Source organism: Pelodiscus sinensis, chromosome 2 (assembly GCF_049634645.1).
Source record: "Pelodiscus sinensis isolate JC-2024 chromosome 2, ASM4963464v1, whole genome shotgun sequence".
NCBI lineage: Eukaryota > Metazoa > Chordata > Testudines > Trionychidae > Pelodiscus > Pelodiscus sinensis.
In genome coordinates this window covers 175,008,814-175,036,614 of record NC_134712.1, presented here as the reverse complement: position 1 = coordinate 175,036,614, position 27,801 = coordinate 175,008,814, and the positions used below count along the sequence as shown (strand labels likewise).

Sequence of the window (27,801 nt, the reverse complement as noted above, 5' to 3'; positions counted from 1 at the left end):
AACATGTTCCATAGAATCGCTATGGATAGAAATTCCATGCTCCAATAATAAGAAATTAGCAGTAGGGATATATTACCGACCACCTGACCAGGACAGCGATACTGACATAGAAATGCTGAGGGAGATTAGAGAGGCTACCAAAATAAAGAACTCTAAATAATGGGGGATTTTAATTACCCCCATATTGACTGGATACATGTCACCTCAGGAAGAGAAGCCTGTTACTAGAGCCAAATCCCTGAAAGCTGCATGGAAACTTTTTAAAGACACCATAATAGAGGCCCAACTTAAATGTATACCCCAAATTAAAAAACATAGCAAGAGACCTAAAAGAGAGTCACCGTGGCTTAACCACCATGTAAAAGAAGCAGTGAGGGACAAAAAGGTATCTTTTAAGAAGTGGAAGTCCAATCCTAGTGAGGTGAATAGAAAGGAACATAAACACTGTCAAATCAAGTGTAAACATGTAATAAGAAAAGCAAAAAAAGATTTTGAGGAACAGCTAGCCAAAAACTCAAAAAGAAATAAAATGTTTTTTTAAGTACATTAGAAGCAGGAAGCCTGCTAAAAAACCTGTGGGTCCCCTAGATGATCGAGCTATAAAAGGAGCAATCAAGGACGATAAAGCCATTGCGGAGAAACTAAATGATTTCTTTGCTTCAGTCTTCACAGCTGAGGACGTTGGGGAGATTCCCGAATCTGCACCGTCCTTTGTGGGTGATGAATCTGAGGAACTGTCCCGGATTGAAGTGTCATTAGAGGAGGCTTTGGAACAAATAGAAAAACTTAATGGTAACAAATCTCCGGGACCGGATGGCATTCATCCAAGGGTTCTAAAAGAATTTAAATGGGAAATTGCTGAGCTATTATCTGTGGTTTGTAACCTATCCTTTAAATCGGCTTCCATACCTAATGACTGGAAGGTAGCCAACGTGACACCAATATTTAAAAAGGGCTCTAGAGGCGATCCTGGCAATTACAGACCGGTAAATCTAACTTCAGTACCGGGCAAATTAGTCAAAACAATAGTAAAGAATAAAATTGTGAAGCATGTAGAAGAACATAATTTGTTGGACAAAAGTCAACATGGTTTCTGTAATGGGAAATCCTGTCTTACTAATCTATTAGAGTTCTTTGAAGGGGTTAACAGACATGCGGACAAGGGGGATCCAATAGATATAGTATACTTGGATTTTCAGAAAGCCTTTGACAAGGTCCCTCACCAAAGGCTCTTGTGTAAATTACATGGCCATGGGATAAGAGGGAAGGTCCTTTCTGGGACTGAGAACTGGTTAAAAGACAGGAAACAAAGGGTAGGAATAAATGGTAAATTTTCAGATTGGAGAGGGGTAACTAGTGGTGTCCCCCAAGGGTCAGTCCTGGGACCAATCCTTTTCAATTTATTCATAAATGATCTGGAGAAAGGGGTAAGCAGTGAGGTAGTAAAGTTTGCAGATGATACCAAACTGTTTAGGATAGTCAAGACAGAAGCAGACTGTGAGGGACTCCAAGAAGATCTCACCAAACTGAGTGATTGGGCAACAAAATGGCAAATGAAATTTAATGTGGATAAGTGTAAAGTAATGCACATCGGGAAAAATAACCCCAACTATACGTACAGTATGATGGGGGCTAATTTGGCTACGACAAATCAGGAAAGAGATCTTGGAGTTATCGTGGACAGTTCTCTGAAAACTTCCACACAGAGTGCAGCGGCGGTCAAAAAGGCAAATAGGATGCTAGGAATTATTAGGAAAGAGATAGAAAATAAGACCCAGAATATCTTACTGCCCCTGTATAAAACTATGGTACGCCTACATCTTGAATACTGTGTACAGATGTGGTCTCCTCACCTCAAAAAAGATATTGTGGCCTTGGAAAGGGTTCAGAAAAGGACAACTAAAATGATTAGGGGTTTGGAACGGGTCCCATATGAGGAGAGGTTAAAGCAACTGGGACTTTTCAGTTTAGAAAAGAGGAGACTGAGGGGGGATATGATAGAGGTCTATAAAATCATGAGTGGTGTGGAGAGGGCTGATAAAGAAAAGTTATTTATTAGTTCCCATAATAGAAGAACTAGAGGACACCAAATGAAATTAATGGGTAGCAGGTTTAAAACTAATAAAAGAAAGTTCTTCACACAGCGTGTAGTCAACCTGTGGAACTCCTTGCCAGAGGAGGCTGTGAAGGCTAGAACTATAATAGAGTTTAAAGAGAAGCTGGATAAATTCATGGAGGTTAGGTCCATAAAAGGCTATTAGCCAGGGGATAAAATGGTGTCCTTGGCCTCTGTTTGTCAGAGGCTCCAGGGATGGCAGGAGACAAATCGCTTGATCATTGTCTTCGGTCCACCCTCTCTGGGGCACCTGGTGCTGGCCACTGTTGGTAGACAGGATACTGGGCTAGATGGACCTTTGGTCTGACCCAGTATGGCTGTTCTTATGAAATAGGTGTTATATTATACTGCAGCCAAACACCATTTCAAAGACTAACATTCTTAAAAAAATATTTTTTCATACTTCCAGAATATACCTCTCTATTCTTATTAAAATACCACGTATCTTTAGACATCTACAATAATCTCTTTGTTTGTGGAACAGTTCAATCACCTTCAATTAACGTATTAATCAACAGCTTCAGGGGGGTAGCCAAGTTAGTCTGTAACTGAAAACACTTAAAAAACAACAGCCTTGCAGCACCTTAAAGACTAACAAAACACAGAGATGGTATCATGAGCTTTTATGGGCACAACCCACTTAATCATTTCAGTGTTACATCTCTCTCAAAACTCTCAGAATATCAACAATGATGACAGCTACAAAAATGTGTAATTGGTAGCATCTGAAAAAAATGAGATGATTGCATTGTAAAATGCCATCACTACAATGCAAGACTATTACCTAGGAAATTGAATTCATTCCCTTTTACCCTATGGTATATCTCCTTATAATGATTACTAATGTACAATTCAGATCATATTAAAATGCCTGTATTGTAACTACTGTACTTACTGACCTGGGTGAAACCTCTCTCATGGATTATAGATAGCTCATAAAGCTATGTAGATATCAATACACTAGTTTTACTTTCACTCCTCGACAAAATCATTTTTTATTCTTCAGTGCGCAAATGCCTTAATTAACAGTTATCCTACTTACCCCACCTTTAAAGAATTACATTCCAATGCAACTGCACAGGCCCATGTTTTGACATGTTATGCTTAGGTAACATGTTAGTTGAGTAATTACTGGGAATGTAAGTAATCATGCACAGAAACATTCCAATATTACAAAAAAAACCACAAAAAAAAAAACACACACAAAAACAACCACCACACACACACACACACACACACACACACACACACGGCATGAAATGAGAAAACTCAGGTGTGTATGGTTGCGGGGGAGGGAGTAGGCTGGCATGCAACAAGCGCTTGCATTTTTTTTTCCCCCACACTGAGGGAAAAAATTTACACACACACTTTTCCAGTCAGGGGTAAGGTGGATTTGAAAAGAACCCAATTACATTATATGAAAAAGGTAGCAATTTAATCTTAAAATAATGGGACAGAGTGGTGCTTAATGTAAAAAGTGATTATACTTGACTACATTGAAACTGTGACATTGCTTTTGAGTAAAAATGACAAATCACCAAAACTACTTCCTGGAATACATACATGAAGAAAAAGGAGACGGGAAGAGGGGGGAAGGAGGGGAGGAGTTAATAACTTCCATCAGAATTTTTAATTTTCAAAATAATATTTAAAAGTTCATTGGAAAAGCTCTCTCCAGCTCTAATGTGTATGTATGATGAGATTCAGGGAAGTCATGGACTAAAGAAGGCAAATTAGAGAACATATACATATGCTCAGAAAAAGATTCAGAGTTTCTATAGCTATCTTGTCTTCTATTTGGAGGTCTCATGCTCCTCTTTCTCCTGTCTAGTAATAGGAGCTCTCTCTCACCCCCATATATAACACACTACCAGCCTTAAAGTATAAATCTACAGCACACAATTGGCTGCCAACCATATTATTACTGTAATGGGCAATACAGTATCTGGATGCTAATCAAGTTTAAATGTCACAACTGTAGTTTGCAAATAATCAGGTTTTGATTTTTCCTACTGCTTAATCATGGGAGCTTAGGGTTCAGTCTCAAAGTTTATAGGATCATTTTTCCTAGTCCCACGCCCTCTCATGCAAGCAGCACTGCTATCCATAGAGCCAAGATGTGGATTGGAAATATTTTCTTCAAGAACCCAGACTGTTTAAAAACAGTATGGTCACACCCAAAAGAGCATTTGACTAGTTTAGGCTTTGTTACATACAAGGGTGCAAGAAGCTTATAACACTGAATATACAGTACAGGGCAACAACACTGTTTTACAGAGAGATAGCTGAAAATAGAAACTACTAGGACAATATAATTCCTGTCTCTTTCCTTCTACATTAAACACCACAGAAATTACTTTGCCCATGGATGACTGAGAAACAGGCTCTTGGTTAAACTTACATCTCATCAACCTGGCATATAAACAGTGAATACACATAAAAAGCAAAAAACAGGACTATGTAGCACTTTAAAGACTAACAAGATGGTTTCATTAGGTGATGAGCTTTCGTGGGCCAGACCCACTTCCTCAGATCAAATAGTGGAAGAAAATTGGCACAAACATATATACCAAAGGATACAATTAAAAAAATGAACACATATGAAAAGGACAAATCAAATTTCAGAACTGGGGGGGGGGAGGGGTAGGTAAATGTCTGTGAGCTAATGATATTAGAGGTGATAATTGAGGAGGCTATCTTTGTAATGGATAATATAATTAATGTCTTTGTTTAGACCGAGGCATAAAGTGTCGAATTTAAGCATGAATGACAGTTCAGAGGATTCTCTTTCAAGTCTGGTGTTAAAAGGTCTTTGAAGCAGGATGCAGGTAATCAAGTCCTTGAGACAATGCCCTTTCTGGTTGAAATGGCAAGAAACTTTTTTTTCTTTGTGATCCTGTCTAATATCTGTTTTGTGGGCATTGATTCTTTGGCAAAGTGTCTGAGACGTTTGTCCAATGTACATAGCAGAAGGACACTTTCAGCACATGATAAATTATATTTCTGGATGAGCAGGAATGTGTGTTCTTGATCTTATAACTCAATTGGTTATCTTTATGGCTGACTTAGAACAACGTTTCCTCAGCTCCCTTCCCCTTTTATCCCTTCTCTACTTACGCTGCATCGATGACATCTTTATGATCTGGACGCATGGCCAAGAAACACTGGAGACATTCCACTGAGTTTTTAACAACCTACACCCCACTATCAATCTCAGCCTGGACCATTGTACACGAGAGATCCATTTCCTGGACACCACAGTACAAATCACCTAATAAACCATCTTGTTAGTCTTTAAAGTGCTACATAGTCCTGTTTTTTGTTTCAGCTACATCAGACAAACACGGCTATGTTTCTATCGCTATTCTACATAAAAAGCAAAAATTCTGCCCTCCCCTAGCATTTCCATGGTTCCCCAAAAGCAGATTTCACATGGCAATTTACAACCTGGTTTACACACACAATAGCAGAAGTTTAAAATGAAGCTGCAATTTTAAATGGAATTAAACTGGTGAAAACTGAGTTTAGACAAGCTCAAAACTGAATGAAGTGCATCACAGCTGGGCTGGGGAAACTTGCTGGTTCTATTTAAGCAGTTTGCACCAGGCAGATTCACAGCATTCACAGCTTAAGAAAGAAAGGCATTGCTTTTATTCAAACACCAACACAGTAAAACATTTAAACTTGCCTAAGCTTATCTGATAGTTCATCATAGAATACTAGGACTGGAAGGGACCTCAAGAGGTCATTGAGTCCAGTCCCCTGCCCTCGTGGCAGGACCCAGTCCTGTCTAGACCATCCCTGATAGACATTTATCTAACCTACTCTTAAATAGCTCCACAGATGGGGATTCCACAACCGCCCTGAGCAATTTATTCCAGTGTTTGACTATCCTGACAGGAACTTTTTCCTAATGTCCAACCTAAACCTCCCTTGCTGCAGTTTAAGCCCATTGCTTCTTGTTCTATCCTCAGAGGCCAAAATGAACAAGTTTTCTCCCTCCTCCTTATGACACCCTTTTAGATACCTGAAAACTGCTATCATGTCCCCCCTCAATCTTCTCTTTTCTAAACTAAACAAACCCAATTCTTTCAGCCTTCCTTCACAGGTCATGTTCTCTAGACCTTTAATCATTCTCGTTGCTCTTCTCTGGACCCTCTCCAATTTCTCCATATCTCTCTTGAAATGCGGTGCCCAGAACTGGACATAATACTCCAACTGAGGCCTAACCAACACAGAGTAGAGCAGAAGAATGACTTCTTGTGTCTTGCTCACAACACACCTGTTAATGCATCCCAGAATCATGTTTGCTTTTTTTGCAACTGCATCACACTGCTGACTCATTCAGCTTGTGGTCCACTATAATCCCTAGCTCCCTTTCTGCTGTATTCCCTCCTAGACAGTTGCTTCCCATTCTGTATGTGTAAAACTGATTGCTCCTTCCTAAGTGGAGCACTTTGCATTTGTCTTTATTAAACTTCATCCTGTTTACCTCAGACCATTTCTCCAAATTGTCCAGGACATTTTGAATTATGACCGTATCCTCCAGAGCAGTCCCAACCCCTCCCAGCTTCGTATCATCTGCAAATTGAATAAGCATACTTTCTATGCCAATATCTAAATCGTTGATGAAGATATTTAACAGAGCCGGTCCCAAAACAGACTCCTGCAGGACCCCACTTGTTATACCTTTCCAGCAGGATTGTGAACCGTTAATAACTACTCTCTGAGTACGGTTATCCAGCCAGTTATTCACCCACCTTATAGTAGCCCCATCTAAGTTATATTTGCCTAGTTTAGTGATAAGAATATCATGCGAGACTGTATCAAACGCCTTACTAAAGTCTAGGTATACCACATCCACCGCTTCTCCCTTATCCACAAGACTCGTTATCCTATCAAAGAAAGCTATCAGATTGGTTTGACATGATTTGTTCTTTACAAATCCATGCTGGCTGTTCGCCATCTTCCAAGTGTTTACAGATGATTTCCTTAATTACTTGCTCCATTATCTTCCCTGGCACAGAAGATAAACTAACTGGTCTGTAGTTTCCTGGGTTGTTCTTATTTCCCTTTTTATAAATGGGCACTACATTTGCCCTTTTCTAGTCTTGTGGAATATCTCCTGTCTCCCATGATTTTCCAAAGATGATAGCTAGAGGCTCAGATACCTCCTCCATCAGCTCCTTGAGTATTCTAGGATGCATTTCATCAGGCCCTGGGGACTTGCAGGCATCTAACATTTCTAGGTGATTTTTAACTTATTCTTTTTCTATTTTGTCTTCTAAACCTACCCCCTAGGTTGAGTTGACTACTCACATTTCCCACTCCCTTGCTGCTGTATCAGAGGCAGGAACAGGGGAGAGGCAGGAGCCAGTGTTCCCCCCAGCACCATCTCTGTGGGGCTGTCTCCTCTCCCTCCCTCCCCTCTCCACTGCTACCTCTATTAAAGGCAGCAGCACTGGGGAGTGGAGGAGGAGAGCCAGGGGAAGATGCCATTAAACAGCCTCTGCCCATGGCCAGACCAGGCCCGCCGCAGATGGGGGCTACTTCACAGCAGTAGCCCCTGTCCATGGGGGGGGGTCCCAATTCCCAGCTGGGACCCCCTGCGGAAAGGGGCTGCTGCTACGAAGCAGCCCGCTGTAGTCAAGAGCTGCTGTTGGCTGGGAAAGGAGCCCTGCTCGGTTCCTGCTGAAACTCTGCAATTTAAAAGGCAGTAGGAGCCGGGCAGCCTGTCCCCACTCCTGCTGGGTTTTAAATTGCAGAGCCACAGTGAGGTTTAGTCCTGGAGCTGGCGGCCTATCAACTAAATTGAGCAACTGATAAAAATTCTATCGACTATTCGATCAGTAAATAAACCTTATTTTAACATCACTACTGCAAGCTCTTCCAAGCAAAGACCTGACGTACATATCTGTTCAATTATGTACATCAAAAGCACAACATTTTTAAAAAACGCATCCAAGCCCAGGTTTATTACTCCAATAAGATTTATTGCATTTCTTCATATTCTTCTCTAACCATTAGCAAATATATTTATGATATATTTCAGGACAAGTTCCAAGACTTAGCAGTTTCCTACATTAAGCATGTTTCTTATTTTAATTATATTTTGTGTTGCTTTACTGTATGATGGAAGATGTTCATGCTCTAAGATTTTGAACACTGCTTTATTTTTAATCACAATGTTTTCAATTATATTTATTTATATTTTAAAGTTACCAGATGCCTGCACTTATAGGTATCTACAAATAATTTACTCCTCTCCATTTTCAAAATTGGCAATGAGCTCAAAATCTTATTAAGACACTTGAGCTCCTGACCTTTCGGCCCAGAGGTGACAGCTAAACTAGCAAATAATGTAAATCAGGTTTAAAAAAGGATTAAAATTCTGCCAAGAACCTTAAAGTATAATATGCTGCTCACTCATTGATTTTTCTTGAAAAATGATTTCATAAAGAAAAGATTTTTCTACATATATGAAAAAGTCGAAAAGTAATATCAAGAAAAGTAATTGATGAAACAAGGTATTCAACAAAGTTATTCAGTATTTTAGGAAACCACCATGGAATTATTAATAACAACGTTTTTTCAAGATGTGTCCCCCAATGGGTGCTTCACTTTTGGTGTTGCTGTGTTCTCACACCAGAGATCAGAAAATTTTCTTAGCAGCATCTGGTCACACCACACCTGAGTAGCAGCTGCCTTGTGGTACCACTTGTCCATTGACTTGACACATGGCATGGCCCCCTTCCGTTCCTTCTCTACTTTGGGATCAAGAATATGGTCTCCAAAGTAGAGGGGCGGGAGGGTAGTGGAGCACCCACATCTCAAAGAACCATCGTCACTGCACATGTTGAATAACTACTACTTCTCTGAGTGCTGCCCCTGTGGGTGTTCCTTAGGCATCTGTAGAGGAATGCCCCATTGAATAAGGACTTTAGAGATGTGATTCAACTAGAGATGACAGGACCGCATATTCTATAGAAGTTGCAGGAATAGGGACTGTTATGGCACAGTGTCTGGCAAAAGTGCTCAGAGGACCAGGTTGCAACCCTGCATATGTCCTGCAACAGTACATCTCTTAAGAAGGTTATGGACATGGCCAGGGCTTGACGAACCGCGGCAAGCCCCGTTCGCTGGCCGTGCTGTCCAGCGATCCACGTATGCGCAGAGCTCCCGAACCCGGCTATTCCGGGTTGCAATCTACTCACCGCAGGCGAGTAGGTTGTATTATTTGTCGAGCCCTGGACATGGCTCTGGCTCTGGTGGAGAGAGATGTTGTGCTGTGGAGGTTGCTTTTTGTGCAAGGTATAACAGATGTGTATGCAGGAGGATATCCACTTGGGCAGGCACTGGGAGGTAATCATGTCTCTTTGGACTGCTCAGCAATGGACAAAAAGAGTCTAGAGACCTGCAGAAAAGCTGGGTCCCATCGAGGTAAAAAGCCTAACATCCAGGGTGTGAAGTGTCTCTAGGCATCTTTATGAGGTTTTGGGGAAAAAAGGTAGATACAAGTTGAGACGGGACGGGTCTGGGCACCGCTGAGTCAGCTCAGGGTGAATCATTCAAAACCAGGGCTACTTATAGCCCTCGACTGGAGACCTTTCCCAAATAGGCCACTAACCAATCTGGCCAGCAGGAAGCCTCACAAGCTAAACTCTTCAGACACCCCAGCTTTCCCTGTGCCACAATCAGCCCTGGACCTTAAATACAGGTGAGAGGTTATAAAACCTGATCTCACCACATCTGAATAGATCCTCCTGGTCCCAAAGAACCAGCCACAGTCCCAGGTCAATCTACACTTTAGATCTTACCCAAAAGATTACGCTGAGCCAATCCTTTAGAATCTAAAATCTAAAGGTTTATTAATAAAAGAAAGAAACGGTTGAGAGTAAGATTGTTAAGGAGAATACATTACGGACATCAATTACCAAGCTCTTGATGCAGGCTCTTAACAGAGATGTTACAAACTGCTAGTTTAAAAGTCTCTGGTGTACATCCCATATTACGACGGGTCAGCAATCCTTCCCGGCTCTCTATCCCTAGCAAGGCCGCATCTAGAATCAGTAGCAAGATTGAAGACAAGGTGAAGACGGCCTTATGGGATTTTTATATTCCTCGTCTCCCCCAATCTGGAGCTGGTCAGATGACCAAGTGACCTGTGTTTCTCAGGCCAGTAGCCATGAGACCACTGGCCAGTCTGCAGGCTTCTAGTCGCATTCCTCAGATGTGTATTGGCTACTCCCGAGAGCCATTGTCTATAGGGCAGTGCTAGTTAGCACAGCTATTCACTAACAATCCATCCTCACAATAGGTAGTCCAGGCCCATTGCTCCCTCCCAGACAGAGAACATTTACAGTATAAGAACAGAGCCCATATCCATAACTTTGCATACAAAAATCATACAAGTACATGAGTAGCAAACAGACTCAGTAGAGAATAAAGTTTCATTTGACACCTCACATGTCCCACTTTGTGCAGAATTTGGGGTAAACACCACCCGTGGGTGCAACAGTGATCTATCTGCTCACTTTAAAATCCAATAACATGACAGATGTATAGCAAGGATGGGAAACCTCAGGCCCAGGGGTCAGATGTGGTCCTTGACTTGCCTGGATCCAGCCCTCAAGGCTCAGAGCCACCACAGCATTGGGGAGCCCACACTGGCATTCCAGCCTCCCTGCTGCCCCTCCACAAGGCCAGAGCACATAAAATCCACTAGGCTGCCATCCACTAGGTTCTGGTGTGCAAGGGGAATGTGGAGAGTGTCTCTCTCCTCAGTTGGGGGTCTGGGAGCTGTCAACGAGGGATGGGTTTTTGCCTATCTCCTAGAACTGGAAGGGACCTTGAAAGGTCATCGAGTCCAGTCCCCTGCCTTCTGAGCAGGACCAAGTACCATCCCTGATGAATTTTTGCCCCAAATCCCTAAATGGCCTCCACAAGGATTGAACTCACAACCCTGGGTTTAGCAGGCCAATGCTCAAACCACTGAGCTATCCCTCCCCATGCTTCTCATTTGTGTGGCCCCTGACTCATTTTTCTGTGGGTCAGCGGCCCCTGACCCAAAAAAGGTTCCCCACCACCGATGTTTAGGTTAGTTGATACAGAAAATGGAGGCTGCCCTCATTAACATATAGAGGAGCAAACAGGTGGCTCAAACAGCCATCTAGTAAGACTTGAGTACATGGTTAAGATCCCAGGGAGGTGTAGTTCCTAGATCACTGGGTATATGTTTTGGATCCCTGTTAAGAATAGTTTAGTTATGGGATAGAGAAATATTGGAGATACATCCAACAGGTTCATTACATTTGGTGATGGCTGATAGATGAACTTTAAAGGAGCTCAAGGATAGACCTGACTCCCTGAGGTCAAGGAGATAATCCAATATGCTGGAGAGGGAAGCTTTAGTCAGCAACATAGCTTGTGCCCATTGACACCAAGCAGAAAAATGTCTCCATTTGTACAGATGTTTTCTTGGTGGAAGATCAGCGGCTTGTTAAAAGAATGTGTTTCACCCTACCTTAGCAGGAACGCTTGGCATGATGGAACCATTGAGTAGCCAGGCTTTGAGGTGGAGAGCTACAGGATTGGGGTGTAGCTTTCGACTATGGTGCTGGAATAAAAGGTTTGGGAGACTTGGAAGCAAACAAGGAGTGCAGAATGCAAGACAGTTTGGGTAAGGAAACCATGTCTTCTAGGACCAGATTGGAACATAGGACCAGATTGGAACAATCAGGATGATGTGTGCCTGATGTGTCAAATTTTGTGACTCACTCAGCTTATGAGTGCAAGAGACAGGAAAGCACAGAGAAGTGGAAATGTCCATGCAATTAAAAAGGCATCCCCAAGGGATCCATTGTTAGCACCCACTCTTCTATGTGCAGTTCATACAAGTAGTGAAGAGATCAATGTCCACGTGTCCCTATTTGTGGAATACTGTCTGGAAGACCGATTGGCATACCTCCCATTTGTGTTGCGCTAAAAAAAAGATGGCTGAGACCGTCCACATGGTGTTTTGAACAGTGGATAGGTATGATGCTAGGGGCATGATGTTGTGGCGAATGCACCAATTTCAGAATTTTACCTTTTCTACACAAATGGAGCGTGATTGTGCTTCATCCTAGCGATGTATATAAAACATTCAAGTTGTGTTGTCTGTGAAGATTCATGTGGTGTTTCTGGGCATGATGGATAAGAAGTGTTAACAGGAGTTGCAAACTGCCCTCAGCTCCAAGATGTTGATGTGGAGTTGAGCTCTGCATGGAGACCATTTGCCTTGGATAGTTTGTTAGTCGAGATAGGCCCACAACCCAGGACGGAAACATCTGTGGTGATAATGTGAACTGGAGAATCCTGGTGAAAGGGGAAACCTTGCATAATGTTGCATAGTCTTATTCACCATTCTAGGGAAGAAAGGATATGCAGTGGAAGTGGCACTGTCTTGTGGAGTGTATCATGGGAGAGGGTATATACAGGGATGAGCCAGGCATAAAGGCAGCACATATGGATATTGTACTTGGCATATTTACTGTACTTGGCAAATTTGACCAAGTACAGTAAAGCTCCAATTGTCTGGCATCCAGTGGTCCGGCACTCCCGATAGTCCAGCACTAACTGGAACCCGGAAGTGCTCCAAATTGGAGCTGCTGTCAGCCCCATGAGCACTAGGGGCTGAGAAAGGGAAAGGGAGAAGAGCAGAAGGGGATTATACCCCTGTGATGGGTCTGCCGGGACCCGCACTGCGACTGGCCGGGGGGTGGACGGGGAACAGCGTGGCGAGGGGCGAACCCTCTGCCATTTTGCAGGAAAGCGAGGGAAGCCCTGCGCCGCCGCCAAGAGTTTCCGGAAGGGGAGCGGGCTCCCACCCCCCAGACTGCAGTAGTTATTGCCGAGCAGGGGGGTGAGGGGCGGCACTGTGGGACCAACCCAGCAGCACCCCGGCTGCTCTTCTCTGCAGCTTCCCCAAGTCCGCCACTCGCCAGTTTCAGCAGTAGCAGTGGCAGACTTGGGGAAGCGGCACGGAGCAGAGCAGAGCAGCTAGGGTGCTGCCAAGTTGGTCCCGCAGCGCTGCCCCTCGGCGCCCGGCAGTACCCCAGCTGCTCTGCTCCGCGCCTCGCCGCTTCCCCAAGTCCGCCACTACCACTGCTGAAACTGACGAGCGGCAGACTTGGGGAAGCTGCAGAGAAGAGCAGCCAGGGTGCTACTGGGTTGGTCCCACAGAGCCACCCCTCACCCCCCCGGTCGGCAATAACTACTCCAGTCTGCAAGGTGGGGAGCCCGCTCCCCTCACGGAAACTCTTGGCGGCGGCACGGGTCTTTCCCTGCCTTCCTGTAAAAATGGTGGAGAGTTTGCCCCTTGCCGCACCGTTCCCCGCCCACCCCCCGGACGCAGTGCGGGTCCCAGCAGACCCATCACAGCCCCCCGCCAGAGTACCTCCCGATACTCCGGCATATCCGATAATCCAGCACCACCCAGGTCCCAAAGGTGCCAGATTATCGGAAGTCTACTGTATGTGGTAGCTGCCACGTGGCTGAGAATTTGAAGATAAACTTGTATGTGATTAAAGGACTGAACTGGATTGCAGAGAACAGGGAAACAAGTGTGTTGAACCTGTGCTGTGGAAGTATGGTCTTGGCTCTTGCAGAGTTTAAGTGAGCCCCTATGAATTTGAGGGCTCGAGTTGCGCCGGAAGTCGACTTCTGAAACTTGTTCTGTAGGCCTAAGTCTTGGAACAGAGATATTGTTGCTCGTAGCATGCATGTGGGTCACATAGTGCCCTTGATTAAGAAGTCATCGAGAGAAGGGTAGATTACCACCACCTGGAGCCAGAAATGCACTGCAACTATTGCTATGGTTTTTGAGGAAAACTGAGGGTCACAGACAGCCCAAAGGTAATGCTCGATACTGGTAGTGTTCGGTACCAATGATGAAACAAAAGAAACATCTGTGCACTGGGTGGATCATGATATGAAAAATAATTTTCCTACTCAGATCAACTTGCTGAGCTTTCTGAGGTCCAGTATCGGTCTCCATCCTCCAGTTTTCTTTTGGGAGAGGAAATAACTGAAGTAAAAATCTCTTCCTCAGTAAGGAGCCAGTATGGGTTCCACTGCTCTGATTTGAAATAGAAGTTGCACCCATATATGTAATAGGCATTCATAGGAATTATTCCTGAAAATGGACAGTGAAGGGGGATGGGATAGTGAGATTTATATAAAGGGGATCGAGTACTCTGAATGGACCATCTCTAAAACCCACTGGTTCAAAATGATGTTCGCTCATGTGTGGAAAAAAGAGCAGAGGCGGTAGCCAAAAGTTTGGAGTAAAGATGGTTGCAATTGTGGAGAGGTCACACACAGACCCTCGACCAGTTTTTCAAAACAGCTGCTTGGAGGTAGATGCAGGCTGATTGCAGGCTGAGAGTGTTGAGGTCTGCACCATTGGGAATACTGCTTCAAGCAGAATTCAAATGATCTATGTTGGGGTCTAGGATGAAGATCACGTGATCTTTGGCATGGGATATAGCATTTGTGTTTATTTAGAGGGGTGTAAATGCCTCAAGTTTGAAGCATGGTCCATGAGTCATGGGTCCTATCGAATGGGTGATCCTCCACTTTCATTTAAGGCTGCTAAGAGGCAGGTAGTCGATAATATTTTTATCGACTGCATGATTAATTGATAAGGGAAGACCGCTCAGTCCCAGCAGGTTCATGAGCTACCCACACTGTGGTTCTGCAGTTTAAATGTCGTAAGAGCAGGTCCAGCAGGAAGGAGTACTCAATCCCCTTTATATACATCCCACCAACCCATCCCACTTCAGAATCCATCTTCAGGGATAATTCCCAAACACACCTATTACACCTAGAGGTGCAACATCTACCTCAAATCAGAGGAATGGGGGTAGCTCACAAACCTGGTGCAAGCCAGGACTGAGCCAGGCTTGCTCAGTCCTGGCTCATGCCAGGTCCAGCAGCCCCAGTCCATAGGGGGGGTCCCTGCTGCTTTGTGGCAGTCTTCCCCAACCCTACACCGATGCCTCTGATAAGAGGCAGCAGCAAGGGGCAGGGCCCACAGACATCGTGGAGATGACATGGGCAGGAACTAGCTTCGAAGTGACCTGGGCCCATCACAGGCAGAGGCTGCTCCACAGCAGTCTCCCCCGCACTCTATCAGAGGCAGCCGCCCAGGGATGGAGCTAGTTCTGGTGGGAACCAGTTTTTAAGCCAGCTCCCCATAGCACCAGCTCCTGTTCCCCCACCTTTCTGCCTCTGATACAGAGGAAGTGGGGGGGGGGGGGAAGAGGGGAGAGAGCAAGTAGTCGACTTGGCTACCCGATAAGCCCAGATGACTACTCACTTACAACCCTACTTTCATCTGAAGTTCCTTAAGAATCCCTGAGGCTTGAAGCCAGAATGCCTTGCACATCTGCAGTATCTGCAACACCCGTGGCAGCTTGGAGGGGAGTACAAGATATCGTTTTGGACCTCGTCAATGATGGCCTGAAGCTGCGGTCACTTGTTTGGGGAGTTGTTCAGCAAGATCTTGAAGTCTGGAGTAGTCAGAGTGACTGTAACTGAAAAGAGCAGAAAAGTTTGCTACTCAAGGTTGTAAGGTGGCAAATGAGTAGACTTTGCAGCCTAGTAGGTGAAAGCGGTTGTGGTCCTTGCCCTGTGGGGTCAATTGAAACAGAGGTAGCTTTGCTCTGCGGTATACAGTGTCCATGACTAAGAAATTTGGAAAATGGTGGGAAAATAATAAATCCATTATCTTTTCTATCAGTTCATTTGTTGGTGGGGGGGGGTGCTTGTATCTGACAGATGTTATCAGCTGTGTCTAGAATAGCCTCACCCATAGCTAGGTCTATTTTCATAGTGGCTGAGAGTTGTAGGATTTTTAGAAGCTTATGCAGCTTCTCTTGAACTTCCTCTAAATTGATCTCCTGTGCAGAGGCTACCCTCTAAAAGAGATCTTGGAACCGTCTCAGGTCATCCATCAAAACAGGTGTTAGAGGAATGACTGCCTCATCAGGTGAAAAGAAGGAATTGTGTAGAGGTAACTGATCCTCAGCCTCAGCAGGATCTGTATGCTGCTCTTTATGGTTCCTTATCAGGCACTTTTGCAGTGGTCTGAGGCGGAGGAAACCTATTCACTGTCCTGGATGGAGTGGGTGGTCCTGTGTAGTGACAGCCAAATAGGGAACAAGAGTCCCAGAGTGGCCAATGCATGGAGTAGGAAGATGGTGAGTATGGCCATGGCTGGTGGTACCAGTGAGGAGGTGGTGGACCATAAGATGATCTAGTTGGCCCTTTTTACCTTAGAGGCATGGGTGGGTGAAGAGTGTTGGGAGGAGAAACAATTATCCTATCCATCTACTTTGGCCTCTCTGTCTGGCATGGAGAGAGCGGGAAATGTGGTGACTATTACCTGGTTCTGGGGGGCGAGGGGGAGGATGTGATCAGTGCTGAGCAGCAGGGACTGCGGTACCAAGGAGACTTGTATGTTGGGAGTAGTGGAGAAAGTGACCTAGTGCCAAAAAACGCTTCAGTGATGCACAGTTCTGTGCCAGTCTAATAGTAGTGGTCAATGCCATGGGAGCCTTATTCACTGGTACCAGGGCACGCGTCTGTGCCAAAGGTGGTGCTGATAGTTGTGGCGTATCTGCATGGACGAACTTCTGTACCGCTGCTCACACTAGTGGTGACGGTGATAATGGCGGCAATGCTGATGTTGAAGGCTTGCATGCTGGTTCACGGAGTACCCTATTAGGCGCAATCAACTTGTGTGCCCTGGTGGTACAGAGAGGCCAGGTTTGTCAGCAGTGCTGACTCTGAAGACTTCAGCATCATGGGCAAAGACCTTGCAGGGAAAAGGCTTGATTTGAGAGCGTCCCAATCTGAGGTAAATGAGGCTCAATTCTTTGAGGCATTAGAAGTCTGAGTCTTGTCTTTGGAAGGTCAGTGGACGAACAACTACTAGGTCCATTCTCCTACTGGGTAAAAGGTTTTTTCAAGACTACTCATCTTGAGGTGGAGCCTTCATGCTGCTGCAATGGGAGCACTTCTGAAGCATGTGTTGCTCCCCGGAGCAGTAAACACAGGAGGAATTACCATCAGAGACTGGCATGAGGTCTCTGCAGATGTTATGTTTCTTGCAACTGAAAAAAATTTTTTTTTAAACGAAGGCTTGCTCAACACTCTTCTTGTTCTTCCTCTTTTTTCCACCATTTAAGTATTCAGGAGAGAAGGGAAAAGAAAACAGGGGAGGAGGGCGGGGGTGGGGGAAGACAAGGGGAAAATTCACAAGACTTCACACCCCAAAAGAAAAGTTGTTGTTGGGGGGGAAGGGGCAGGCGGAGGTTGGTAGAAAGGTAAAGAAGAAAACTGGGAGGAAAAAAAAAAAAAAAAAAAAAAAAAGTAGTAACCAGATAATTTCTTTTGTCTTCCAGATAAAGGAGTGCTCAGTTGTGACATGCTCTGTCTGCTTCCAAAGACGGTAGAGAAAGAATGGAGGGGTGGCACCACGAGAGTAGACACATCAGCACTCTCAAACTTGGAAGGGGGGGGGGGGCAGGGCTAAGGGAACCTGACTCAGCACCAATTGGAAGGTTTCTTTACAAGAGCTTCTTTTTCCCCCCTTGTTGGTTTCAAACAAACCTTTAATGCTACTGTAGTTTTGCAGCAGGAGACAGTAGGGATGTAACAGTGTAGATGATTAAACGATTAATGCTATCAACTACACACATTTCCCCCCCCCAGCACACTTTTTAGAGAGCGGAGTCCCAGCTTGTTCTGGGACCCAGGAGCTACCCTGCAGAGCTGCAGTGTGGGTAGCTTGGCCCGGAACCCAGTGCGAACCAGGACTTAGCTGAGCTGCCTGTCCACCCAGTTCCCAAATTATTTTTTCCGCAGAGTTGCAACAGGGGTAGTTGCTGGACCCAGCATGAGCTGAGACTAAGTGCTATCCCTTATCGCTTAATCATGTAGTTGACTAAATTTGTCAATTACATGATTAATGAATACATGCTTCTTAACATCCCTAGGAAATGGATTCTGTGGCAAACTCCGTTGCTGCAGAAGCAAATTATTTATATATATGGAATCCTGGTTAAGACATTATACAAACAGAAACTGCAATTGATTAATACAATTTTAAGGTAATACAATCAAAGTTGTCACATAATTTTAGATTATGGAGAACAGTAAGAGTTGTATAGCAAGAAATTAGTAACAGAAAAAAATCTTGGAACCTTGAAAAAAAAAAATCACAATAAAGCTATCTTACAATACAATGTATACATAATACTGATAAGTTAATATAAGTATCTAAGTCAAACCCTAGTGGGGCATACAAACCCTCAATCCTGTAAATATATGCTTTTCATTGTGAGCATATACTTACCTAATTAGGTTCGCAAGTACTACAAAAAGTTCTTACCCATTTGTCAGATATCTATATCCGGGGCTCACCAAGCCACGGCGAGCCCTGCTTGTCAGCTGCGCGGTTCTGCACGCTGCGCAGGCACAAACTGTGCTGCGCACACGCTGACTGCGCTGCGCTGGCTTGTAATCTACTCGCCACGGGCGAGTAGATTACATTAATTGTCAATCCCTGTCTATATCTCTTACAAGAGATTTGTGCGTCTTGTCTGCAAGTCCGTCCATCTCAGTGTCTGTCTGTGAGTCCGTTTGTTCAAGAATGCCTCCTAAACAGTAAGAGCTAGGAACACCAAATTTGGTATGCAGTTTACTCTTATTCTGTCCTAAAGCGAGGTCAAGGTTTGATTGTGCCAAGAAAATGGCAAGTGCCAGGAATGGGACTGTTTTCCATAGCATGGAAAGAGAAGAGCAGAGAGGAGAGATGTAATACTGAAAGTGACCACTGGAGACAGTGAGCCTGCAGGGGAGAGCTATACAGGCAGTCCCCGGGTTATGTACAAGATAGGGACTGTAGGTTTGCACTTAAGTTGAATTTGTACTTAAGTCAGAACTGGCGTCCAGATTCAGCCGCTGCTGAAACTAACCAGCAGCTAACTACAGGAAGCCCGAGGCAGAGTTTCTCTGCCCCGGGCTTCCTGGAATCAGCCACTGATCAGTTTCAACAGCAGCTTAATCTGGACGCCTGGGACAGAGCAGCTGGGGCGCTGCCAGGTAGGTCCCCGCAGCGCCGCACGTCGGCGCTGCAGGGACCAACCCGGCAGCACCCCAGCTGCTCTACCCCAGGTGTCCCCAAGTCAGCTGCTGCTGAAACTGACCAGCGGCTGATTCCAGGAAGCCCGGGGCAAAGCAACTCTGCCTCGGGCTTCCTGTAGTCAGTGCTGGTCAGTTTCAGAAGCGGCTGAATCAGGACGCCTGGGGAAGAGCAGCTGGGGTGCCGCCGGGTTGGTCCAGTAGCGCCGAGGAGCGGCGCTGCGAGACCAACCGGCAGCGCCCCAGCTGCTCTACCACAGGCGTCCACGAGAAAAGCCTGGTCCGCTTGGGGGGGAGGGGGGCACGCACTAGCTGCGCCACGCCCCCCAGCAGACCATGGAGACGCGGGCGGCGGGACCGAGACGCGCAGCGGTGCCGCTGCCCAGGTCCTCTGCGGCTTTGCTCCCTGGTCTGCAGGACCCAAGCAGCGGGACCGCCCAGACGCGCCGCAGTCCCGCCCGGGTCCTCCGCAGCTTTGCTCCACGTCTCCCTGGTCTGTAGACCAGGGAGACGTGGAGCAAAGCCGCGGAGGACCTGGGCGGCAGGATCGCGGCGCGTCTGGGCGGTCCACGTCTCCCTGGTCTGCTGGGGGGGGGGGGGGGGGGGGGCCAGCAGACATGGGAGATGCGGAGCAAAGCCGCGGAGGACCCGGGCGCGTCTCCCTGGTCTGCTGGGGGAAACGCGGAGCAGCTTTTCTCACCCTGGAGGACGTGGGCGGCAGACCACGGCGCGTCTGGGCAGTCCCGCCGCCCGTGTCCTCTGGGGCGAGAAAAGCCCCATTCGTAAGTACGGATCCAACATAAGTCAGATCCACGTAACTCGGGGACTGCCTGTATTGCAGAGTGATCACTAGGGGCAGCTACACCACCAAGAGAGTGGCCAGCAGGGTTGAGGCTTGACAACTTTCCTGCCCACAGACCAGGTAAGTAGCCCCTTCTCCCCGCTCCCCTTTCCCCACTAGCGTTGGCAGCAACACTGGAAGGGGTGGGGAGATCTAACGGGGAAATAAGGCCCCTGCCAGGTGAGGAGTGGGGAGAGAAAGCACCGCTGGATGGGATCCCTCTCCCCATCCTGAGGCCTTTCTCAGTCCCCAACCCTCATTCTCTCACCACCACCCCCAATTCCACCAGCCTCCTGTCCTGCCCCACCCACATCCCCAAGGCCCTGCCCTGACTTCTGCACCCTCACCAGTCCCCTGCCCTAAAGGACCTGGGCAATGATGAGTAAATCTGATAAAATACAAATGTATTAGTATCTAGTAGCTAATAAAATAAAAATATTTACTAGTGAAACAGCACTTCCCCTCTCCTCCTACATTTTTCTTTGAAGGACAAAGAATCAAATACGACTTCACTCACCAGTTGGTACGTAGGATTTAAAGCGCCCTGGTAGTCTGTCAACAAAGGCACCTAGAACATCTAGTCCAACTAATGCCACCTGTAGGAATAAAAGAAAGTATTAGATGTATATAATGTATCACTAGGAAGCTCTTTAAAATACATTCTAATCTATCTATAAATGCCTGGGCTGCTACCTGATGTAGTCACCCATAATGAACCACCAGATCAATACTCAAATTAAGTAACTGACAAGTATTTTAAAGGTTTTGTATAAAACAAATCATTTTATACTATATTTAAGCTCAATCTAGTTCATTTAGATCACTTGATGCACTTTGGATTTTCAGTACTCTTAGCATTTTTTCAGCCCAAAGCATACAATTTTTAGGAATGCAGCATTTTAATATTTTCACCTGTAATGGATATAAATGCTTATGATTGGTCTGATTTTCACTTTTGTAACTGGCCATGATTTACTTAAAATTCATCTGCTAATGGATTAACAGATAGTCAGTAGCAGATATAGAAACTTAACTAATCTAAGGATCCTAGACTATGCTTGCTCTTGGTCACATGACTCCTGGATTAAAGAGCTGACCAGAAGACCTTAAAAAAAAAAATTACCTGTCTACTCATTGCACTATGCAGCTGAAAGCACGTGTTTAACCATGAAAAATCACTTACTAACATCATATTGTACTAGCCACAATTTTCAAATATTCGTAAACTTATTTTTATTCTTTTTTTCCAAATCTTAAAATACATATTACTCATTATTAACTATTTACATCCATCTTCCATATTTTAAAACGGGCAACAGATTTTTTTACCTCTCCAAACATACAATGCAAGGTGGGTGATAGAAAAGGAAAATCACCTTCATTTAAGTTACAGCTAAGGCTTTTCCCAAAAACATTCCAAAATATATTCACCTTCGGGTATGCACGTGAAAGGTTAACCTGTAAGCATCATCCTAAAGGGGTAATGCTTACCAGTTCTGGTTAATCAGTAATCAATGGTGGGTGGGTCTGGAGCAGCTCCCCACCACCGTGAGCAAGGAGCTGCTCCAGTCACACAGGGGGCCCGCCACAGACAGGGGCTGCTTTTCATCCAGCATCCAGAGAGGATTCTATCTGTGAGAGTCTGGGCCTGCCGCTGATAGGGGCTGCTCTGGCAGCAGCTGGGTGCCTGGATCCCGCTTACTTGGTTAACCAGTTAAACAACGAATTAACTGGGATTTTACATCCCTAATTTTGGATAATACCTTTCATGGAAACCAGCCCAAAATTGGGACGTAAAAGGATAACCAGTAACCCAGTAAGCATTAGCCTTACCAGAATGCTTACATGGTAACTAGTTAACCAGTGGGTGGATACAGCCCACCTGCTGCTGCAGCCAGCTAGAGCAGCCTCCACCTGCAGTGCAGCAGGACCCTAGCCAGCTCGAGCAGCCGCTCTACCACCCACCACAGGTTGAAGGAGCTATCCAGATCCATTAACCAGTTAAACTATTAAAATTACATTCTTTAATTGATTAACTTTAAGGGGTATTTACATGCCTAGCCCTAATCATGGAGTATATAAACTTGATTTTATCTACTGTCACCAGATTTATCTGTCACCAGACTCTGTACCACACAGGAGTCCCCCGAAGCATAGGTCCCCCAAAGCGCAAGGCCTGGGACAACTGCCATAAACCACCCAATGGATAGGACAGCTCTGGCCCTGACACTCTTATATTCACCACTGTCATCTAACTGAAATGTGTTTTGGACAAAGTACACCTTCTGAGATATTTAAATCTTGATCTGTTAACTTTAATATCCTGTTGGATTGCATGAACTACCTTTGCACATGAAGTTATGCTATTTGTATGTTACTGAAATACATTGCAGGATTGGAAACTCCCATAACCAGCCTTTCAGGTACAACAATGGAGAAGCCACACAGCAGTAATGGCCAATTAAGGAAAATTCATTTTTATCAAGGACTATCACAGAATCTGTATACAATGAAAATGTTCTCAGAGGGAACATACAGACAATGAACAATACTTGACTCACATCATAGCAAAAGATTTTTCCAGCAAGCTGGAAGAACCTATAGAGGAAAAGTGACATCATCTGGCCTCTTTCCTCCCATAACTCCACACCTGGAATCACATCTGGAGAACAAAGATTTGGAACAATGGAGGTTGTTCCAGACCGGAAAGGAAAATCCTAGTTTGTATATGTAGGGGTAAACTGAGGCAGGACATGGTATGTTGCTAAGAACTCTCATTCGTATCCTAAATTTGAACCCTGGGAACACACAGAACAAGCAGCAAACATGACCCTGGTCGCCCTAGCAACTACATTCTAAGAGAGCATCGCTCTGATAAGACCCTGGCTGGTACCAAAACCAACTTCACAGAAGCTGTTCTGTCTGTCTTCTTTAACCCTAGATAATAAGCCTGGATCCCAAGGACTACGCCAATGCATGGCAGTATCACCCCCACAGTAGACACATCATAATTTCAACAGACAAAGTTGCCATCAACATGTCTTTTGTTTATGTTGGCTTGTTAGGAACAACTACCTATATTATTGATAAGATGTTTAATTGGCAGTGGGCGGAGATACTGTGTAACTTTTGTAGTTTATTGGCTTATATACTCATTATGTCTTGTCGCCAGAACCTATGAAACTGCTTCCACTCCACCCACCTGCTGCCTATAATTCAATGTAATGTTTTGATTAACTAGTGCTCTCCAGGTTAACCCCTGATTGGTACTCCGCCAGCGCTGGTGTACAATAAATCCTAACCTTATTTTCACCTGCATCCAGAATTATTCCCTAGAGCAGTGGTCTCCAACCTTTTTACACCAAAGATCACTTTAAATCTCAGAACAGGCGAAGATCTACCGCCCCGCCCCTTCCTTGAAGCCCCACCCCTTTCTTGAAGCCCTTTCTTGAACTCTGATAAACAGTTTATTTTTAAATTATGCGATATATAAAATTAAAATCACGTGTTTATAGTTATGAAATAAATGGTCTTTTTTATTCACGCTATTTAAATCTAAAACGAAGCATTTATAATTATACATTTTGTGGCGACAGAGTTCTGCGGCTGGGGGCAGGGGAGAGGGAACAGGGTGCTGGGAGGGCAGGGGACAGGTTTCTGCAGCTGGCGACGGGGTGCCAGTGGGGACAGAATTCGGGAAGTGGGGACGGGAATAGGAACAGAGTTCTGTAGCTGGGAACAGGGGAGTGGGGACAGAATTCTGTAGCTGGGAACAAGGGAGTGGGGACAGAGTTCAGGGAGTAGGGAGGGAAGGGGAGTGGGGACAGCATTCTGTAGCTGGGGACAGGGGAGTGGGGACAGAGTTCTGTGGTTAGGGAGTGGGGCCTGGGGAGCGGGGTGCCAGTGGAGGTAGAGAGTCCTCCGCATCCTCCTCCTCCCAGGATTCCCGCCCCCCCCAGAAGGAAGCCCCACGCGCACCTCCCCCGGGGCTGACTCACCCCTCCTGTGCAGTGCAGGGAGCCAATGCTCCCTTCCGCAGTACACCCAGCAGAGCAGCTAAAGCGCTTCCGGAATCGCCGGAAGTAGTACTAAGCTGCGGGACTTCTCTCCATTCCCGGGAAGCCGATGCTACCTCCATTTTCACTTGAGGTAGGTAGTGGGGCTTCTCGGGATGGGAGGGAAATGGGGGTCGGGGAGGACAGGACGCCTCGCAATCGACCTGTTGGTGACCACGGCCCTACAGTATATTAAGGAACTGTGCCTTCACAGTGAGACCCTCGCTGATTCAAATCCTGTCTAGTTAATAGAACTGAGATTGTGGTCTTTTATTTCTTAGGTAACCAACTTTGATCTTCAGATGGTTAGCCGAGTTTGTTGTTTTTTGAGTTTTTCCAGGTACAGACTAATAGTCTAGCAGCCCCACTTCTTCAGTAGATTGTGCCCACAAAAGCTCATGATACCATCTACATGTTTTGTTAGTCTTTAAGGTACTGTTTGACTATTTTGTTGTTTTTTAAAGTTTTTCCAACTTGGATCTGTATGCTAGTTACTTTGTCATATAAAATCTATCTTTCTGTAATAACAAAGTTTTATATTTTACCTAAAACAGTAGGTTTTGGTTGAAGTGTTTGGGGAAACGACTTAATGTACAAAAGCTGGTACATGTCATCTTCACATTAAGAGATAAGCAGTCTGGTTAATAAACGTATGAGAGAGTACGCTCTGGTGATCTTAGGCTAGAGAGCTGAGAGGGCGGGGAGGAGGGTGAGGGAATTGGATGAACCATCTCTGTTGCTGGTTCATGAGTGACAAGAATCATTTGTGTAATGTGGCCTGGCAAATCCCTGTGTCTTGATGGCTGTGTAAGTGCAGTATCTAGAAAGCTTTCCAGGTTGGTAAACCAGTGGGCTCAGCAGTACCCCAGTTCCAGGCTGCACCCCTCTACCAGCAGCATCTGTCCACAGCCAGCCCTGGCTGCCATGAAAAGCGGCTGCTGGACTCAGCAAGAGCTGGGATCGAGCAATCCCACCTTGTGCTGATCCCTGCACCTCTGCATTTTAAATGTAGTAAGAAAAGAAGTGTTGCAGCACAGGTGGCTCAGAGATGGCACAAGCCGGGACTGCTCAGTCTCAGCTCAAGCAAGCTCCTGGAGCTATCCCTGCAGTGGCTCTGCACAGCAATCCTATAGACTAATTATCTAGTCGCTAGAAACTGTATCAACTATAGGATTAGCCTGATAATGGCATTTTAACATCCTTAGCTTTGAGTCAGAGTAAGCATAAATGTTTCTGTTGATTTTAAAGCCCAGGGCAGTGAAGCATTAAGAGTTCTTGGAACAAGTTGGTCACTTGCTCAAGTGGTCCTCCTCAAATCAATTACTTGCTGACATATGGGTCAAGGATGTGAATGGGAAATAGATTAACCAGTTAACCAATGTAAGCTGAATCCTGTGGGCAAGGAGTCGGCAGACCTGCAAGACCACTAGTTCCCAGGCCCACTGAGCTGACAGATAACCAGTTATCTGAGATTGCAGATTAAACAGATTTATTTGAACACTCAATAAACTTAGTGTAAGAGTTATAATGTAATGGGACTACAAAATAAACAAACAAAAATACAGAAGTTTGTCCCCAAAGACAGAAGATGGTCAGAAAAAGTCCATGAATTCCAGTAGGGATTTCATTGTTACTACTGATATCGCACAGAAGGAGCTCAGATGATAGGCAGCAGTATAAAACCATACGGTACAGAGAAAGGTGACATTTTGAGTTCAATTTTTCAGGCTCCTCTAAGACTTATGCACAATAACAAGTGATATAGACAGACACAAGCACTCCGAGTACAAACATCCACACTTACAAACAAAAATCACCTGCAACCTCAGGCAGGGACATCCTTAGGACCTATGGGACCCTATGTCCAACAGCAGCCCGGTGGTGGGGAAGGATACAATGACAATTTTTTAGCAATGTGATTTTATAATTTTCAGCAACACAGTAATGAAATATTTTGAAGCAAGTTTTAAAACTAAGCTCCTGTAGTCTACGGATAAAATATCCTAGTTAACCAGTAGGCTAACCTAACGTTTAACCAGTTAACTGATTAAGCAGGATCTCAGGCTGGGAGCTACTCCTTATACTGTATTTAATATACTTATGCATGTAAGTATACTGTAATGTTGGTAATACTTACCATTATAGATTACAATATACTTACTGTAGCCCTAGTAAAATCCATTCCATCTGTAACTGGAAGTCACCACAGTTAAGGGGAAAGGGCTTTTTAGATCAGCACCATTAGGGTACATATACACTGCACCCGTAGGTCGAAATAAAATATGCAATTTGAGCTATGCAAATTGCATATCTTATTTCCATCTAATTTCAAAATATCTTATTTTGAAATATGGTGCTGTCTATACCAAAAGTTAAAAAAACCAAAACAATTAGGAACTAAAAATCCCAATACACATGGTTGGGACATTATAGCTTCCCAACACCACCCAGAGACAAGAATGATCAGTTTCTATTGTCTAGCCTAAATTACACAAATCTTAGAATACTTCCTGAACCATCCATTTACTCAAGCAAATCTAGTGCCCCCCTTGAACCATTGTTCTTGGCCTAAAAAAACCCCTACCCATGCTCAAGTAAGGGGTTTGATGACTGGTACTAAATTCTGTATCAGTTCCATTGGGACTTCATCTTCTCTTCACTGATCATGCTGGGGGCTCTGCTCTGCTTGTCTCCAACACTCTGGATCGCCAGCTACCATCATCATCTGGGAACCCTGATCAGTTCAAGCTTCACAGAGTGGGGAGATCTCTCACACTGCACCCAGCCCCAGTATAGCCTCCTGACCTGCCTTATGTGATCAGTTGTAGTTTGCTAGCCCTAACCTTTGTAATCAAATTTAAGTTAAATACTTTAACTGTTTTGTTTAGTTTCTTCGGCTCCCCTTGTATGGTTACTACCTAAAAATAAATAACTCATTAAGCTGGTTGCTTTCTCTCTCCGTTCCCCTCCCCCTTAGCCCTTAGGTATGTTGTTTTGACTTCCCCATTCTCTCTGCAGCAAAGCTCCTTGTACCTAAGATAAATGCCAGGTGGAGCCCAGAATCAGATGAGGACTCCCCAACTGGCCCCGGGCTCCGTGCAGCATTTCAAAGAGGCAGCACTGCTTGGAGCCCAGGATCAGCCAGGACTAAGATAAAGATTCCTGTATTGCCCAAAAATCCTGTGGGGTTGCTCATGAAGTGAGTTACTAACAGAATGGTTGTTCTGTTAGTAACTCACCCGCCCACCGGCTCCTCACCTTGTCCGGAAGCCTGGCTGACCTCACGCCTGCCGTGGGGGCTCCCCGTCCAGCTGACCTCGTGCCTGCCTCGGGGGCCCCTTGCTCAACTGCCGTGCACTGCGCTAAGCTCATTTCTCCTGCGGGGCCCCCTGCCCAGAAACTAGCTTAGTGTGGTGCGTGGCAGCTGGGCAGGGGGCCCCCGCAGTAGGTGCAAGATCAGCTGGGCAGGGGGCCCCGCAGCAGAAACGAGCTTAGCGCGGTGCACGGTAGCTGGGCAGGGGGCTCCCAAAGCAGGCGCAAGGTCAGCTGGGCAGGGAGCCCCATGGCAGGCACAAGCTTAAAAACCCAAGGAAAAGGTG

The 27,801-nt window shown here is 45.3% G+C and overlaps 1 protein-coding gene across 24 annotated transcripts in view; it reads right to left on the bottom strand.

The window, feature by feature from the left end:
* The window catches only part of CLASP2 (cytoplasmic linker associated protein 2), a 264,670-nt gene that overhangs the window by 225,025 nt on the left and 11,844 nt on the right, over nt 1-27,801 (bottom strand). For 23 of the 24 annotated variants that reach the window (XM_075921810.1, XM_075921815.1, XM_075921816.1 and 20 more), the window contains exon 2: nt 20,665-20,743. In XM_075921810.1, coding sequence (XP_075777925.1) covers nt 20,665-20,743 — 79 coding nt within the window. Of the gene's footprint in view, nt 1-20,664; nt 20,744-27,801 lie in introns of those variants that run through there. The other variant, XM_075921835.1, reaches the window with a different exon arrangement.